Source organism: Akanthomyces muscarius, chromosome 2, assembly GCF_028009165.1.
Source record: "Akanthomyces muscarius strain Ve6 chromosome 2, whole genome shotgun sequence".
NCBI lineage: Eukaryota > Fungi > Ascomycota > Sordariomycetes > Hypocreales > Cordycipitaceae > Akanthomyces > Akanthomyces muscarius.
In genome coordinates, this window is record NC_079242.1 from 3,714,023 (window position 1) to 3,731,131 (window position 17,109).

The window sequence follows — 17,109 nt, forward strand, 5'->3', positions numbered from 1 at the left end:
AAAAGCTTTACATGTGGTCATGACTATTTATGATGATTTCAAAATCTGAAATGAAAAAAATTGTTCATCTAACTTGGTACCTGTTGCTCCGTAAAAACTCTGTGTAAAGCTATTCAGCCAAGATGCTATCAATGGGTGTAAAAAAAGACGAGTCTGTGATGCAGTGGGCCTCTTGTCTCAATCTAGACCAGGATAAAGAAAGAAAAGAAATAACAAAAATGAGAGAAATAAACGGATTAGCAAAAGACAAGGAACATGAATGAAACAGCGAAAACCATATTCATAAACGGAAGCAACCAATGCCATCTCTCTTCCCAAAATTTCACCATTAGTCCTCGTAGTCCTCATCATCCTCATCATCATTGTCAAGCAGCAATAACTCCTCCTCAAAGTCGTCATCTGCTGGTCCATCGTCCCCCACACCATCCCCTCCGTCCGCATCCTGCCCCTCCCCATCCCCATCCCCATCCTCCCCGTCCTCGACGACCCGCGGACAGCCACGCTCGCCATACGTGGCGTCCCGGCAGACCCCCTCCAGCACGCGCTGCAGCCTCCTGAACCCGGCCTCCATCTCGCCCAGGCGCGCCTCCCTCCCGAGCTGCATCGCACCGTCGCCCGCCCAGACATCCACCATGCCAAAGTCGCGCACCAGCCGGCCGACCTGGTAGTCGTGCATGCTCACATGGTGCGTGAACGTCGGCGGTCCACCGACGACGCTGGCACCGCCGCCCGCGTTACGCAAGCGGCGCGACCCCCGTGCTTGGTTGCCGGGCGGCGGCAGGACGCGCACCGTCAGCTGGTCGCACGAGAGGTCGCGGATGCTCCGCATGAGCCCCGTGTCGGCGTCGAACCAGTCGAGAAAGGTGAAGCCGCCGCCGCCGCCGAGCTCGCCGACGTTGGCCTCCCACATGGGCACCACGCGCAGCTCCAGGCTGGCGAGGCGCGTAGAGAAGCTGCCGGCCGGCATCGCCGGGTAGCGGTCCGTAAAGACCTTGACGGCGCTGGCCGCGCGCGTCTGCGCCGCCTCGTCGAAGCGGTTGTGCTCGGCCTCGATGCAGATGTGCCGGACGTACCTGATGTAGCGGTCGAGGTTGATGTCAAACTTTTCCAGCGGCTTCACCGCGCTGCGGCGGCCGCGTCGGGTGGCGCGGCGCGCGGGGCCCCATTCGGGGTCCTCCTCGGCGTCGCTGGCCGGGTTGGGCGCGTCGTCCTGGCCGACGGCCGTGACGTCGGCGACGTGGTTGGCGCCGTCGCGGAGGAGGTACAGGAACTCGTTTTCGCCGTAGAGCGTGCGCGCCGCCTCGCGGAAGATGGTCGTGCAGGTGCCGAGAATGGCGGGCTGCAGGCCGAGGCTCTGGTTGCGGTACACCAGCTCCTAGCTGGCGTGCACGCGGATGGGCTCAGTCCGGACGAGGAGGTGTCGGTATATCTGCAGACGCACCTCGTTCGGCAGCGCGAGGAAGCCTTGCCTGGCGAATTGCGGAGGACCCTGGTCTACAGTCGCGGCGGGCGCAGACGACGACGACGACGACGACGACGCCTCGACGACGGGCTCCAGAGAACCTAGGGATGGTGGGTTTAGAGGCGAGGATGGTGCAGGTGCGGCGCCTCCACCTCTTAGCACTTTTCCTCTTGCTTCTCTACCTCCACCTTTAACAGCAACAGTAGGGCTGGGCCTGGAGCTGGAGCTGGAGCTGGAGGATGGTGCGGCCCTCGACCGAGTAGGCGGGCTGGTGCTCGAGCTCGAAGAGGTAGATGTAGTAGCTCTGGCTTCGGTAGGCGCAGTCGGCGCTGAATGGGTATTGTTGAAGTTTGCGAGGAGCTCGATGTTAGCCTCCACTTGCCCGTCGGTCTGCTCAATCGACTGCACAGGCATGTCGCACGGAGCTGTAAAGCCGGGCGTCGTGGCAGGAGTAGGTGGAAGATGCACAGGGTTGTAGTCCTGCACTTGCTCCTCTTCCATCTGCGCTTGCTCTTCCTCATCAACGCGAGGCCTCTTCCGACCATGTCCAATCTCAATGTCGGCCTCTTCTGGATGCTCCGACTGGTTTCGGCCGCGCGCTTTGCGCTTCTTCTTGTTCTCCTTTGGCATTTTCTGCCTCTTCGCCTCCTTTGCTTCCTCAGGATCAATCCTCGCGCGGTACATGTACTTGTCTCTGAAACCCCAGAGCGGCGAGTCGTCGTAGGGATCTGGAATCTTGGGCGTGGGCGCCACGGCCGGGCCGCGGTTGTAGAGCTCGGCGCGCGGGGTCTGCGGGACGACGCGCATGTTGCGGCGCACGGGGCCGGGCATGCGACGGAGCTGCGCGGCGGTGGGCATCTCAATGTCGACATTCTCGTAGACGTAGGTGAGGTCAACCTTTTGCCTCTGGATGCGGAACTCGGTGTTGTCAAAGTCGGAAATGTTGGACCCTGCGCGCATCGCACGGAGCTCATCGTCACGGTCGGGATCGTATTCTCTGTTGAGGTTCGCATGAAGGTTGCACATCCCAAATTCGATAATGCGCTTCTTGGTATATGGCTCGATGTTTTTTGAGTAGCCAAAGAGCTTGAATCGCCGAGACGTGGTGGTTGTCGAAGTCATGGTGTAGATGTAGGAAGAGAAATGGGCAAAGTTTGAAGTGGCTTAGTCTGATGAGGAAGAAATGCAAGAAGAGAGAAAAATGGCGAAAAATTAGAAAGAAATAAAAGGACAAAGGTGCGGTGATGTGAGATGTCAGAGCGATGTAAGTGGACTCGAGACAATGCACTGGATGTAGGATGGTTGTTCACCGCTTCAGTGCAAATCACCGTCACAAAGACGGTGGCAAAGGGAAAAGAAAAAGAGCTGCTTAATATGCAGAAGATTTATTAAAAAGGCCTGTATGAGTGGTGGTGAAGAAGAAATGAAGAAGTGGCATCTTCATGAAGTGTGGTTGAGAGGTGGAGGTGGGAGGTTGCAGGCTCGGCGTTGATGCGCAGCTTTATACACGCATGGCAGTTGGGTTTTTTTTGTAATTAGAATCGAGTCGCTAATTCCACTGGAAGGAGATTTCTTTTTTAAAAAAAAAAAACTATTTATCATATGTTCAAGTATGCTCCCATCTGGTGCAAACGCACAACCAGCTGGGTTGTTTACACCCAGCACCTGCTAGCCGCGGCGCACTCAGCAGTCACTAGGCGGCAGCACTCCAGAGCCGCGACAGCAGCTGCACATGATTCGCCCAGCGACCCTCCCTCTGTTCCGTATCTTTGCTCTCGGGTTGCTCCCTTTTTCCGATCCGTAGAAGCGATACCTTGATGGTAGATGACGATAATAATGGCACATGGATTATTACTTCAACTGCCGAGGGAGCAAAGGAGGGTCATATAGGTCACAAAGTCAAAGCACTGCTGCACCCACAGAAGCGGTCCAAGACGACAGGCGTATTATCAGTCATTGAAAATGCATTGATTGACGCCATTACTCCTTCCCCTTTATCTGCGTCTTATTTTTTTCATTTCCCCCATTATCTGCTCGACTTCTACAGGTGCATGTGGGAAACGCGCGGGCGTCATACAGTACCCGTGTCACAGTCTAGACACGGTTCGGGCTGGCTGGGCCGGTGCCTGGACTCGGACAAAGGTCGGCATCTTTTAGTTTTTCGCCTTTTTTTCTTAGTCTCGTTCCAATCTACCCGTAGGCTTTTTTACTGGTCACGCATTCTTCTTAGCACACACTTTTTAGTAAGGACTTCCAGAAGAAAGGGAATCCACACCACCGGCTCCGTCTCCAACCCCGGATGGGTCCGGGTGGGTGTGTCTTGCGTGGTTGCAAGGCTCCGCCGACGCCCGCCTGCGGATATTCCACAGCTGGTTTTCTGCTTTAACCGTTTCGTGATTTGTAGATGGGCGGGCGGGGTTCTTGAAGTAACGGAACAGTCATGAATTGCGAAAGTGAGGGGGTTTGTCTTGCAATGGGCAACTTGTTAGCAAATGGAATCTCGGTCGTGTCCACAGGGGATGCCGCAATGTCATGCTCAAGTGAGACTGTTGAGAGACAGGCTGCCGACAGCCTGGGGGCCCCGATTGCCGCTGTTGGAGGACAGTGTTTCCAGAAGCAAGCAATGAAAGCATGGGCGGTCGAGGCCGCGGTCTGGCTCACGAGGACAGCGCCGGGGGTAGGTGTGGCTTTGTGCAGGTTAGCGACTAAATACTTGACAAGGCTATATCAACCCCAGGCAAAGCATTGGTGCTATGTGAGAGGAGAGCGTGCGCTGAGACCAAGACGGCAGGTGACAATTTGATCCTGTATAACGTTAACAACAACAAACACGAGCAGTGATAGCTCGGTAGTCACTGTACTCGAATATATTATTCAACTATGCGGAGAATTCAGAAGATAAGATGGACGACGCGGATGGCGTCGCAGCTGGCCGATGAGGCGCAATGGCAGGCGGACTATGATGCAAGCTGGATTTGCCATGTCGACACTAGGAGCATGCTTTTCTGGTCGCCTGTGGCCAATCAAAAGCTGCAGCCCGACGACATGCATACAAGCACTGGTCCGCCCGCGACGGCACATGGCGCGCGAAGCTTTGCTCCAGCTAAGAATAATAGAACCAAGTACGTACCAGGAACAACTTGGAAGCTGGTATCAGCTCTGCGTGCCATGTATGTGTGTAAAGCGAAGTCTTGTGTGGATCGCACTTGTCAATGCTGTTACCCTATAACAACGTAATACGTAACCAAAATCGACGGGGCCAACGGGTGTGTGCTCCACCAACGCCGGGTCCAACATGCGAGTGGAAAAAAAATACTTTTTTTATTGCGACGTCAATAATTCAGATCTGTTGCTTGCTTTGTTTGGACTAATCCGCTGCAGCGTCTGGGGGAGGTGGGGGAGTCGCGAGCGCGGAGTAGACGGAGAGATGGATGTCGATGGCTTTGTTTGTAGTCACAAATTAACAACGTCTGTCCATTGACAACAAAGATAATGACATTTTGCATGTGTGATCCGACGTGCAGCGATACGTCGCGAGCTATAATAGTCAGAGTCAAAAGCTTGTGAAAAGCGCTTGTGAGATGCTAGATGCTTCCTAGACTTTCCGTCTCCCAACATCACAAGATCACCAGACCACCCATCGCAAAGCCAGTGCCGTTTGTCGGCGGCGCAGTGGAATGGAAAGTCGTCTTACCGCTCTGGCGTGTGAAGCTGGGGTAGGCACGGTCCCGGTCTGGAGTAATCTCGCTGTTATGAATTGAGCGTAGGAAACGACGAGCATCGTCGGCCGGTCACCTGATCGGTGCGAGATCAAACGAGTTCAGCCCGTAGCTTTTTCGTGGCACTCGAGCTGGTCAAGCCATCAGACGCCGTTGTCCTTGTTGATATAGATATGGTTTCGGAGAGGAGCAGACACGGCCGCCGTGCTCCGATACGCGGCGATGGCCTGCCTCCCTGTGCCTGTGACTCCTGAGTCAAATGTGTCTGTCTTGTCTTGCTTGTCACACTTTTTGGTCAAAGCATCACCGATTTCGATTTTTATTTTTGTTGCCGCGTCGCTGACATGTGCTACCTGATTGGGACTAGACTCGGTCCGCGCTCTCTCACACACTTGGACCGCCAGGAAGAACGAGGCCAGCCAAGGGAATCACGCGGGGGGGAGTGTGTGCTATTCTGCTAGCGGCAAAAAAGGCTTAACATATTTCTGATTGTGCATACGAAGAGGCGAGAAAAATTCTACCCAGGCTCGGAAGCTAACTACTGAGTACTTCATGAGTGGAAAGGTCTGCGCCGCTGTTGGCTTAAACCGAGCAGGCGAGGGTACGGATTATTCGCAGCATGGCTTCTGAGTTGCTGACGGGAGGCAAGGTATCCGAATTGGCCCTGCAAGACTGCTGATTTTTCCTGTTGACGCGCTGCAACAAGCACGGTACATACGGAGTAATGCGCAACCAGCTGCGAGATGTGCCTGAGATTTACACAGATAGGCTTGCACTGCGACACCACCATCACTGACACCACCACCACCGCTTCCACCACCACCCAACCAGATGCCACGCTCAACACCTGCCGTGATCCGGCCAAGAAAATCATGGGTAATGATACTGCTAATAGCAATAATAATACCAACTTTATTCTCACATCGTTCTTGTTTCATTCTCCACCAGATAGCCACTTTAATGGCCACACCTGGCACACACCATGACAATCCCACGGCGAGCAACGAGAGCGTAGCCACACGCCCCCCCGGGTCGGCTTCCCACGGATCCTCTTCGCCGTATGCCGCCAAGTATCTTTTGCACTTCGATGCCATATAAAAGGTACTTAGCTTTTCCGCGCCTCGTAACCGCACACCTCCGTCGCCGCCCTCGCACCGCCGCCCTCGCTATTTTTTTCTTCGTCTCCCGCCACGGCAGGCCACGCCCACGACTCTCTGACCACCAAAGCAAACGGCCACCTCCCCAACACTCTAGACCTACTTATTCTCGATTTCCCCAGTTTCTTCCTCTCTTCCTCCCTCTCCCTCCTCTACTCCTATTTACATTTTCTCTCTTTCTGTTATCCAATTTCAACCTCTTGGAAAAACAAAACAAGACTATTTTGGTCCTCTAGTCTTCTCCAACACTCGTCAACCGAGTTTCAACACTAATACGTGCCCTCCTCAACGCCCGTATACCCTCACCCACAAACACACGTCTCTTCACATAATGGGATCTCTCGGTGGTGAAAGCACCCTGCCTTGGGTCAAGACGCCCTGCGTCTACAACACTGCCGTTTCTCGTGCCGTTGGCTGGTGAGTCTTGCTCGTTCCGTTTGCCTGCATAAGCAGCCCACACTAACACCAACAACAGCAACATCTACCTCAAGCTCGACAACCTCCAGCCCTCGGGCTCCTTCAAGTCCCGTGGCATTGGCAACCTCATGACCCGAGCCGTTGCCCACCACCCCGGCAATGTGCACTTTTACTGTGCTTCCGGCGGCAACGCCGGCCTCGCCTGCGCCACGTCGGCCGTTGCCCTGGACCGCCCCTGCACCGTCGTCGTGCCCCTCACCACCTCTGAGTTCATGAAGAACAAGCTCATCGCCCTCGGCGCCCACGTCCAGCAGGTCGGCAAGAACCTCTTCGCCGCCGAGCAGTACGTAAAGCAGGAGCTCGTCGCCAACGACCCCGACGGCGTCTTCGTCCCGCCCTTTGACCACCCGGACATCTGGGACGGCGCCGCCAGCCTCATCCCCGAGCTCCGCGACCAGATGGACGTCCCCATGGACGCCATTGTCTGCTCCGTCGGCGGCGGCGGCCTCTTCAACGGCCTCATGCAGGGCATCGAGACCTTTCCCTGGTCCGGCAACAAGCCCCACGTCGTCGGCGTCGAGACGGCTGGCGCCGACTCGCTCAACGCCTCTCTCGCTGCCAAGGAACACCTCACCCTTTCCGAAATCACCTCCATCGCCGTCTCCCTTGGCTGCTCCCGCGTCTCCGCCCAGACGTGGAAGTGGGCGCACTACCCCAACACCCACAGCATGGTCGTCTCCGACGCCGATGCCGCCATGGCCTGCGTTCGCTTCGCCGACGATGCCCGTCTCCTTGTCGAGGTCTCTTGCGGTGCCGCCCTGGCTGCAGCTTACCGCGGCGACCTCCGCGACTCTTTGGGCAAGGGTCTGTCCGACGCCGAGTGGGCCCAGAAGAATGTTGTTCTCATCGTTTGCGGTGGCTCCGGCGTCTCCCTGCAGCTCCTCGACCGCTACGTCCAGGAGTACGGCCCTCAGTCCGCCATCAAAGTCTAGGGATGCCATGCCTACTCAATCCTATACCCCATTTTCAAAGAGCTTGACCACTCTTTTTCCTTTTCACGACACTTTCGACGACACATCTCTCCCGGAACTCGATTTCTTTCCTTTTCTTCTTCAACTAATGACGAGAGATCACCTACGACGACCATGATTCGGAGCCGCGAGGCATCACTATTCGACGACAACCGTCTACTTTGTGCTCACCGTGAGCACCGAAAACACCCCACCGGAATGGAAAGAACTTTTAGAGAAAGATTTGTTGCTTTTTTGTTTTTCATCTTTGCATTTTTGTGTGTCTGCGAGACACAAAACCACTGGCAGGCGTTTTTTTCTTGCTTCGTTTTCCTCTTTTCATCTTAGGTATTAATGCGGACAAAGACCGTTCAGAGTCTTGGATTTAAATGTCGCGGTTTAACTACTACGAGCATTTCTGGGACCAATGTTTTCCATACTCACTCAGCATTTCATCTGCAGGGCTGGATCCCTCAGAAGCATTTATTTTACGACAAAAGGAGGGTTGGAGGAAAAGGGATACCCCTTTGTTTTACGATTTACGATTTATGATATACGATATAGAGATACCCCCCATAGAGAGGACTTGGTCTGACGGAGGATAGACCGCAACGAGAGACTTTCGCGAGCCTGAAACACGGCTCGCACGACTTTTTTTTCCTTTGGAATTCCTTCTTCTTTTATTTAGTTAATAAAAGTGACGCCCGTGTAGAAATGTGTCGCACGAAGACCGATTTAAATGTTCTCTGGATAAATAAGGAGAATCTAGGATGGGTGGTTTTGCGTCTGTCGTCGATGACAGGCACAAGCCATCCTAAAATATCGGTCGACGACGTAAGACTTAACCTTGCATGTTGTTGTTTGTCTGCACGCCCCCTTGTTATCGAGATAGGAAAACGAGGTTAGATAGCGGGATGCTTGGAAGGGGGGGGGGAGTGTTATCGGTCGCGCGGGGGCTGAGCGTGTGGGGAGTGCTCACGTTTGACAGGGCTATATCGGGGTGTGCATCTCGGTTTGGGGATATTTAGGCTTTTTCTGTTTGCTAATGAAAGAGATAACATTGGTCTATTCTGAGAGATGAACCTTGTGTGACGCAGATAGGAAGCGTTGCCCTGGCTTGCCGCGCCTCTGATATCAGTGACTCAGAACTTTCCCGGTCACCGCAACGATTACGGGTTGCCAGAGCGAAAAGGAAACAAGAAAAAAGTCAATTCGTATCCAGGAATAAACAAACAAGGGAATGACATGTGTCATTGGTCGCTGGAAATACGTGTACGACTCGAGATACGGAGATCGGCCGTGTCTGGACCCTTGATGTTGCTCCCATACCTTTGTCTTTGACGCTCCGACTCGGACGCTTATCGCCGCCTTCATGATAGCCAACCGCGTTTGCGCAGCATGCTTCCGAGACATGCTTTTTGGTTTACTTTCCCCTTGTTTACCTTTTGTATTACTTTTTTATAAAATAAAAAAAAATCACTAAAATCATTCACAAAGAAAAGATCATCAATTCGTTATCGTAGCAAAAGGCATTGGATGAAACAGCCATCTCACCGCCCCGATATCCTCGTCGCACCTCCACGCCCCCTTCCTCGTCCTCCTCGTCCTCCTCTCCCCGACGACGCCGCAGCGCCAGCCGGCTTGCGCACGCCACGCTCCGTCTTGCGCTCGTCAATGTACTCCTTCATGAGCTGCTGCAGATCCGGGTTCTTGCGCGCCAGCAGCAGCACGTCCTCGGTGGTGACGACGCTGCGGGCGGCGTGGTTGGCAAACGACTCGAGGTCGATGGCGACATTCTCTGCAGTTGAAAAGAAGAATAAGAATTAAACTATAATCCAGCGAAATCGAGCGAAGCGAGGAAAAGAAAATACCGATTTGGGTCCAGACGAGCTCGGTCAGGGCACCGATGAACTGGGGCGTCGCGTTGCGGTTGCGGCGCATGCACTCCTCGTCGACGATTTGCCCGACGGCGTACCAGAGCGCTGACTTGAGACGCTGTTTTTCTCTTCTTGTTAGCCACCACCGCCATCCGCTCTCGAGGTTTCTGCAGTAATGGAGCTCTTACATCTCTGTCGTCTTCTATTGTGTCGGCCATTGTACTTGCTCTTTTTTTTCTCTCAGTATGAGCGGGTGCTGTCGTTGCAGATTGGCCGTGCTGTTTGATGGTGCTTTGAAGAAACGCACCACCCCGCGACGCGTCTTTCGACGTGGGGTCACGTTAAAGTGCTTCGGCCACGGCGAAAGAGAAGCGGCCTGCGGCCCGCTACAAGAGATACCAAAATAAAAAAAGGCGGAAAATACGACCGGTGAAATGGTGAGGAACAAGGAAAGAAATCCAAATCTGTATTTGAAACTAAAAACAGTGCCCTACTAATTCCTACTGAAGACTATCCATATGACAAGTCTTTAGCCTACTAGAGCGGCGCGCCTTTTCCCCCCACCTGCACGGCGGGCGGCTTGTTGCATCCAACTACATTCACCAGCCGGGAAAGGTCTCAGAAATCGTGACAAACTATTTGCACACTGCTAGTCATGCTCACATTAATTATCATCTATGTACAGACATCATGGCCGTTAGCTACCCGGCCCCGTTCCCTTCTCCGGCGCCGGCGCCGGCGGCGGGGGTGGGGGCGGCGTCACCGGTGGCTTCTTCTTATACACGGACAACCGGTTCGAGCCACCGCAGTACTCGACGTTGCTTCCCGCGCACAGCATGACGCACTCGCCCTTGGGAGCTACCGCCGATGAGGCCGCCAACGCATTGCCGCAGTAGCACTCGCGGCCGTACTCGGTACCAAAGTACTCGTAGTCTTTGCAAAACGTCCCGCAAGCTTCATTCGTCATGTTATCCGCCGCCGTGGACGTATCCGCAAGCGCACGCGTGGCATTGCCCTCCGTCTGACACCCGACTAGCACAAAATTACCCGCTGCCGGGGGCTGCTCGGGTGCGCCGCCAGTAATGTTGGGATTCATGTACAGCTCCAGGCGGTTACTGGCGCCACAGTACTCAAATTGGTCTCCCCCGCAGGTCATGTTGCAATCGGTGAGCGGCGCCGTCTTGCTGTCATCAGCGAGGAAGCTGCCGCAGTAGCACTCGGTGCCGTACTCGGTACCAAAGTAACGATAAGTCTTGCAATAATCGGCGCACATTTCATTGGTCATTGCCGGGGATGAGCTGCCGCCGCTGTTAAGAGCGCGATTTGTGGGTGGCTCGGCCCAGCACCCAACCATGGTGTAGGGCGCGATCGTGGGCTTGTGTGCGAGCGTACCCGTGGGCGTGGTGATGCTGGCCGTGGTCGAGAACAGCTCCAGGCGGTTGCCGGCGCCGCAGTACTCAGTGGGATCGCCGCCGCAGGGCATGTTGCACTGCTCGAGCGGTGCAGCCTTGGATTCGGCGCCAAGAGAGTTGCCGCAGTAGCCTAGAGTTTGCATTAGCCTGGGTATAAATCGTTGTGTATGGCATTACAAAAAGACGCAGAAGAGTAGTAAAAGTGAACTCACATTCGCGGCCGTATTCGGTGCCCCAGTAGTTGTAGCTCTTGCAGAATGCCAGGCACTTTTCATTCGTCATGGTGTCGTCAGCAGTGAAGGCACCAGACAGGGCTCGGATGCTACCCTCAGCCCAGCAAGACAGCATGGTATAGCCGCCAAGCGCAGTCTTGTGCGTAGGAGTGGGAGCAGGCGTGGGCGTAGAGGGCGGCGTGGAGCTCGGGGGAGTAGGCGAAGTGGAATTGTCAGTTGGCCCTGGCGTCGGGGTAGGACTAGGAGTAGGGTCGACAAATACTGAGACTAGAGGCGAAGCTGGATCAGCGGTCCTGGCGCGATTGGCCAGGTTCAGGGAGCGGTTGCTCTTAGTGTTGCAAGACATGGGGTTTTGGAAAGAAGAGCAAGATCCGCCAATGTCAGTAACGCCGTTGAAAGAATCAAACGCGTCACCGCTGTTCAATTCAACAAAAGACTGGTACGCCATGCCGCCTTCAATACTATGTTCGACCTCGAACAAAGTGTATCGGCCCACACATTGTCCCTTTGTCATGTCCAACGTGGTAGAGCTGATCTTGGGAACAGGACTGTCCTTTTGCGCCGTCTTATAGTGAATTGTGGCCTTGGCGCCGTTGACGACGGCATCATTGCGCACAGCAGCGACGAGGGTCGTGGCTCCAGTAGAGCCCAGAATACAGCTCTGTGGCTTCTGGAAGAGAATCGTGTCCTGAATGGGGAAGCCGTGACCGTTGTTGTCGGCTGTCTGCTTGGTGCCGTCGGCATGGTTGATGACAACGGTGAAAGAGGAAATGCCGGTGTTGACGGGAATCTTGGCGTCAATGGGAAAGAATCCAAAAGTGTCATCAAAGCCCTTGCCGAGGCCATGAATGCTGGCCGTGATGCCGCAGCCGTTATTTCCGCACTCGGACTGACCGTTGCGGTTCTTGTACGTAATGGTGAGATCCTTAATACTGCCTTGGGGAAGATCAGTGGTCTTGACGCGGATATAGCCGGAAAAGTGCAAGTTGGCACCGCCGTCGGCGAGGAGGAGCTGCAAGTCGACAGGCTTGACCTTGTATGGGACAATGGGCTCTGTCAGGTTGACGCCGGCGGGGACAACCTCAATCATTTTCTGGAGCACATTCTTGCAGACCTCTTTAAACTTGGTGTTGTCGCGCAGAGTTTCCATGGTCTTGTTGCCATCCGAGTCGAAAACTTTAAAGTCAGAATTTTTGTTAATCTTGACCGCGGGTCCGACAACGAGTGGGTTGGTGGTGGTGCCGTCCAGGTATTCGGTGACAACCTTATTGTCAAAAGCCGCAGGAGTGCTGTCACTACCACCCAAACCGTTGTTGAGCCTGGCGTCGGGTACGATTTCGGGAAATTCAGTGTTGTGGACGCCACCGAGTGTGTGGCCGCAAGCCGTGACCTGAATCATTTCCACATTGTTGAAGCCCATGCGATCAAACTGCTGCTTGAACATTGTAGCAGAGTTCTGCGGCTGCGGAACACCAGGATTGCCAGCCTCTGTGGCATCGACTCTTCCGCCACGAACGGGAATGATGGGGCCGCCGCACGAGCGCACCGAGGCATACACACCAGCGGCAATCAGATCCGAAAGACTAGTCCGCGGAGAGACGTACTTGGACATAAATTCCAGCGTCGTCTTGTGTCCCGGACCGGTATTGTCGCCATTGTCGAGTTCGTACTGCAGCGAGCCATCGAGGCCACCGGTCTTGAAGTATGTATTCGCAGTCGACATGTCGTGGAAGCCGACGCGGAGCCACTCGGCCGCATTTTGGCGACCCGGCCCAGAGGCTTCGTTGGTGCAAGGGGAGACGGTATCGGAGAACTTGCGCGCCTTGAAGGAGCTGAGTTGGTACATGATCTCCTCGAGGTCGTCGGTCGCGGCAGGCCATGTCGGGTCGGCGGCGGCCAAGCTAGCCAGCGCCAGCAAGGCCAGAGCCACGGACTTGATCATTTTGAAATATGACAAGATGTGTAAAGGAGTCTGCCAGATCGAAACCGAAGCTCAGAAGGAATTGCGATTTTTTGGGCCGCGAGGGAAAAGTATGTCACAGCGGGTGCGCTTGGACCGGTATGGCACGAGAGCCCGAGGACAAAGCGAGACACATCAACGCTTTATGTAAAGAGCGAGAGCTGCGAGAACAAAACAATAGAACGAATGCAGAAGGTGGCAGCAGGATCTGCGTGCATATTGACGAAGAAGAGAAGCGAGTAAAGGTGAGGCGGATGTAACAAGCCTGACCATGGAGGCGACAGCGGCTTGGCTTGGTGGGACGAATGCACAAAGCAAATACGGGCGACATGCAACAGTGCAGCAGAGCGAAAAAAGCCTGTGCACAGCGCGTGGGATTCACCGTAGGACCAGGGTGTCTGCATGCAGCTTTGCCACTCTGGCATATGCAGGTGCATCTATACGAGACATGATGGATGCCGAATGGTCGTCTGCTGCACCCTAGAGGTGACGGTGACGGTGCGGCTGGCCGTGTACCTCTAGCATCTACTGGTAGATTGTGTTAATGGTCAGGCCATGGTCGGCCAAGATCGCGCTGAACGGCTATGATTCCACGGCCTGATCCGGAGTCTGTTGCGGGAGTGGCTTGAGCTTTCGTCCGAAGGCAGCTGATGGATTAGATGAAATGCATGAGGGCTGAAATGCAGACTGTGCCGATGGGCCATTGCTTGTCTGTTTGGCTGGGAGGAGAGGATTTACTTTTACAGGGGCACGCAGTGCTGTGGCACCAGATAGCGCATGCCTTGTAGCGCCATACACCGCTGTAAGAGTGCTGCCTTACCATCGGTTGCAAGTCTCAGCAGATCTCTCACCTTGAGGTCTGTGCTTTTTGGTACTCGCCGTTTGCCAGCCTCCTTCATCTCTTCACGGACAAAATTGGCATCACCTTTGTTGTCAATTCCCGCACCATCCTCGAGCTGAAAAACCATGGACTGAAATACAGAGAATTCACTCAACCCCGCACCAGCCAATTCGATCCTTGCAGCGCGGACCAAACTCCCTTCTGCATCGATGGAGACCTAGATTGCAATAGCTCAAGATCCAGGCTGCCACGCTGCTACAGACCAAGCCGAGCTCGATGCAATGCAACCCTACAACGTCGACGTAGTGGATAATCAGAATGCTGCCATTGGATCACCGGAAAGATATTCAGGTCTGGGCATTGTAAAAGAACCCTGGACCATAATCCTCTTCATGCGAAAGACATCGCATTCGCTACTAAACAGGCAGCTGCTGTTCTCGATGCAACATTTGCAATGCTGACTTCAATACTATTACCAATGGCTTACAAGTTGGTTCAATCCAAGAGAATTGCTCTTGTCTAGGCCCTCGGCAATGAAGGCTTTCGTCATAAACTGGCCCCATCTCTGCAGCATGGCGCTCTTGGCTGTACACTTGCACGACACAGCCCCGGAACCCCGGTACGCTGCGTGCGACCAGCCCTGTCGGTGCAATGGGAATTCTGCTCCTCCAAAGAAACAATAGCTTGCATCGCTGATCTGTCAAGCCCACAGAGGTCGCGTTTCACTCGACGTCACTTCTACCTCGGTCGCGCGAGTATCGTCATAACGACTCACCTTGGGTCACTCCAACAACGTATCCAGGCCCATCCCGGCCCATCCCGGCCCTTGCGCAAGACATACCAGATTCCGTTCCGTCACCCCCCTTTGCCAATGTGCGCCGCAAGCCTGCCCGGATTATCTCTCGCGCTGATACCATATCTACACCATGAGTGGCCAACACTCTGATGTGTCGCCGAGTGTGAGCTTTGGCGGTCTCAGAGCATGCAAATCAAACATGTGACGATCGCATCGTGTCGGGCTTCCTCTGGCCAAACCAATGTTATTTCCCCAAACTGTGCACAGGAAAGCTGGGATATTCCCCAGTGATACCAATACGACGGTAGCAGTTTGTTTGTAGGTGGAAGCATTCTTTTTAACCTGCCAGTGTGCTCAAAATCCCGATCAACGTTAAAGGACTCGATCCCTCTCTATATGCCGTCTGTGTTGACGGCAACGGAAATGTTGACTAGCTCGCAGCGCCGGAGAGCAGCATAACATTTCGGCATGAGGGTATCAACGGCAATTTTGAAGTGCCCAAGATATCCCACGTGATCGCCAGTGTACAAGCTCGCGTCTACAGCGATGACATGCGATGCATCGTTTAGTATCGACTCCATACTTGGCCTGTCGACATGAGGCACACACCGACAACCATGGCCGGACCCATTTCGTTACACCACTGCCTATCCTGGTCTGTTTGCGCATCCTCTTCGGGATCGACATCTGCAGAGTCATCGCGCTCGAGGAAGAAGGATTGAAATGCTGGCGACACATCGGCAGGGCGCTGATCGGCGTACTCTGGATTCTCAGTGCCAGGTACGGGCGAGTGGAGCTACCCTTTTGTCAAAATTCACAAAATCAACTTTTGGCTAAGTTTAAGATGGCGGCACCCTCCTTAGTTACCTATAAATGCCCGCGTACCGGCACACCACCCCCACATACAAAACTTTGGTATAAGCGTACTAATAAAAATTAATTTAACATATATATGATTAGAAGTGCATTACTCGAAAATGACTTCTTACAACTTGTCTTGAGTAGTGGGGCTGAAACTGCCACGGTATCGTTAGTGCTGCGATTGTAGATACAGCAGGGATTATTAGACATATCTTGAAGACTATGGGGATATCGCGGCGCGATCGAAATGCGGAGCGCAGTATGGAGTTTAGTGGCTCCGGCAATGGAGGCCGACATGCGAGTGGTATCATGGACGCCCGCTCAGCACTTTACAGCTTAACGCAAGTAGATGTAATCAATGTGGCTGCCGCTGCCAGGCTGCTTTTTAGGCAGCGGTAGAGAAGAATATGTGCCGCGCTGTCGGGCAGGCTGAGAAGAGAAAGGTCTTGGGAACCAGGAGCTGAGGGAGGCCAGGGTATTTCGAAGAAAGGGCACCACCCAAATCTGTGGTGGTGTCCCGAAATAGCCTCAGCCGTGTTCCTGCCGGTCCAGTTCAAGTCGGAGTTGTCAGTCTATTTGAAATACCAACCCAATGCTGCGTAACCAGTCAGATTACCACCAAGGCCAACCAAGGTCGTGATTTCTGCCAAGCCTGAGGAGACAAGTGCGTTTTGTATGCAGCCAAGCAGCCAGCTCAGCAACCTTGAAGGGGAGGCCTGATTTACTCCCACACGAAAATGGGCAGAAAGAGATTCCCTATATAACAAACGGGGGATGGCTGAGAATGTGCTCTTCTCATCACCAATCATCGATTTCGTGTATGTGCTAGTTTACACCCTTGATTCCCTCACTAGCCAATGGATTCCATCAACGCAATGAATTGGGTCAAAGCAATGAGCCATGGGCCTCCCCCATGTGCCTCTAAGATTTATTCTGGGTTCCTTGAACCAGTCTCCGGCAGTACAGTGGACGTCGGGAAGCCGCTGGATATTACGTGGTACGGGGACAACGTTCCCAGAGGGGCCAGCACCAGTCCAACCACGACCTGGGCCCTTGTGCTGGTTCATAGCAACAACACTGGCTGGAGCGGCACAATGATGTTTAGTAGCGGCATTGCGAGCGCAAATATTTGAGATCCTACTCTGACAAGTCGCTTAGTTGCCAGGAAGTTCTATTTTGATTCTGGTCGACGCGGCCGCGACCATGTTTGGTCCCATGTTGATGAGAGATGCGGGATTACTGCGATTTACGAGCAATGGACGATTCCAGACGACCTGGACTTTTCGAGGACCGAATTTGTACTGATTGTCAGAAATATCACGACGCCCACTGAGAATCGGAACTATACTAGCGATCCTTTCATC

At 54.0% G+C, this 17,109-nt stretch overlaps 5 protein-coding genes across 6 annotated transcripts; 1 reads left to right on the top strand and 4 right to left on the bottom strand.

Moving 5' to 3' along the window:
* Positions 1 to 328: 328 nt before the first annotated feature.
* Positions 329 to 2,584, bottom strand: LMH87_004351 (uncharacterized protein; the record flags this gene model as incomplete). 2 transcript variants are annotated; one of them, XM_056195557.1, is made up of 3 exons in its annotated part: positions 793 to 796; positions 852 to 1,375; positions 1,442 to 2,584. In XM_056195557.1, the coding sequence occupies 3 exons, from the start codon at positions 2,582 to 2,584 to the stop codon at positions 793 to 795; spliced, it is 1,671 nt and encodes a 556-aa protein (XP_056049173.1). The 2 variants fall into 2 exon arrangements, with proteins under 2 accessions (XP_056049172.1, XP_056049173.1); XM_056195556.1 differs by having other exon boundaries at positions 329 to 1,375.
* A 1,052-nt stretch (positions 2,585 to 3,636) lies between these two features.
* LMH87_004352 (uncharacterized protein) lies at positions 3,637 to 4,632 on the bottom strand (the record flags this gene model as incomplete). The annotated part of the gene is made up of 4 exons (XM_056195558.1): positions 3,637 to 3,671; positions 3,738 to 3,882; positions 4,124 to 4,149; positions 4,593 to 4,632. The coding sequence occupies 4 exons, from the start codon at positions 4,630 to 4,632 to the stop codon at positions 3,637 to 3,639; spliced, it is 246 nt and encodes an 81-aa protein (XP_056049174.1).
* A 2,037-nt stretch (positions 4,633 to 6,669) lies between these two features.
* On the top strand, positions 6,670 to 7,747 carry LMH87_004353 (uncharacterized protein; the record flags this gene model as incomplete). Its single annotated transcript, XM_056195559.1, has 2 exons — positions 6,670 to 6,755; positions 6,814 to 7,747. 2 exons carry the CDS (start codon positions 6,670 to 6,672, stop codon positions 7,745 to 7,747), a joined length of 1,020 nt encoding a protein of 339 aa, XP_056049175.1.
* A 1,568-nt stretch (positions 7,748 to 9,315) lies between these two features.
* LMH87_004354 (uncharacterized protein) lies at positions 9,316 to 9,860 on the bottom strand (the record flags this gene model as incomplete). The annotated part of the gene is made up of 3 exons (XM_056195560.1): positions 9,316 to 9,563; positions 9,637 to 9,760; positions 9,831 to 9,860. 3 exons carry the CDS (start codon positions 9,858 to 9,860, stop codon positions 9,316 to 9,318), a joined length of 402 nt encoding a protein of 133 aa, XP_056049176.1.
* A 479-nt stretch (positions 9,861 to 10,339) lies between these two features.
* Positions 10,340 to 13,229, bottom strand: LMH87_004355 (uncharacterized protein; the record flags this gene model as incomplete). The annotated part of the gene is made up of 2 exons (XM_056195561.1): positions 10,340 to 11,184; positions 11,267 to 13,229. 2 exons carry the CDS (start codon positions 13,227 to 13,229, stop codon positions 10,340 to 10,342), a joined length of 2,808 nt encoding a protein of 935 aa, XP_056049177.1.
* Positions 13,230 to 17,109: the final 3,880 nt, after the last annotated feature.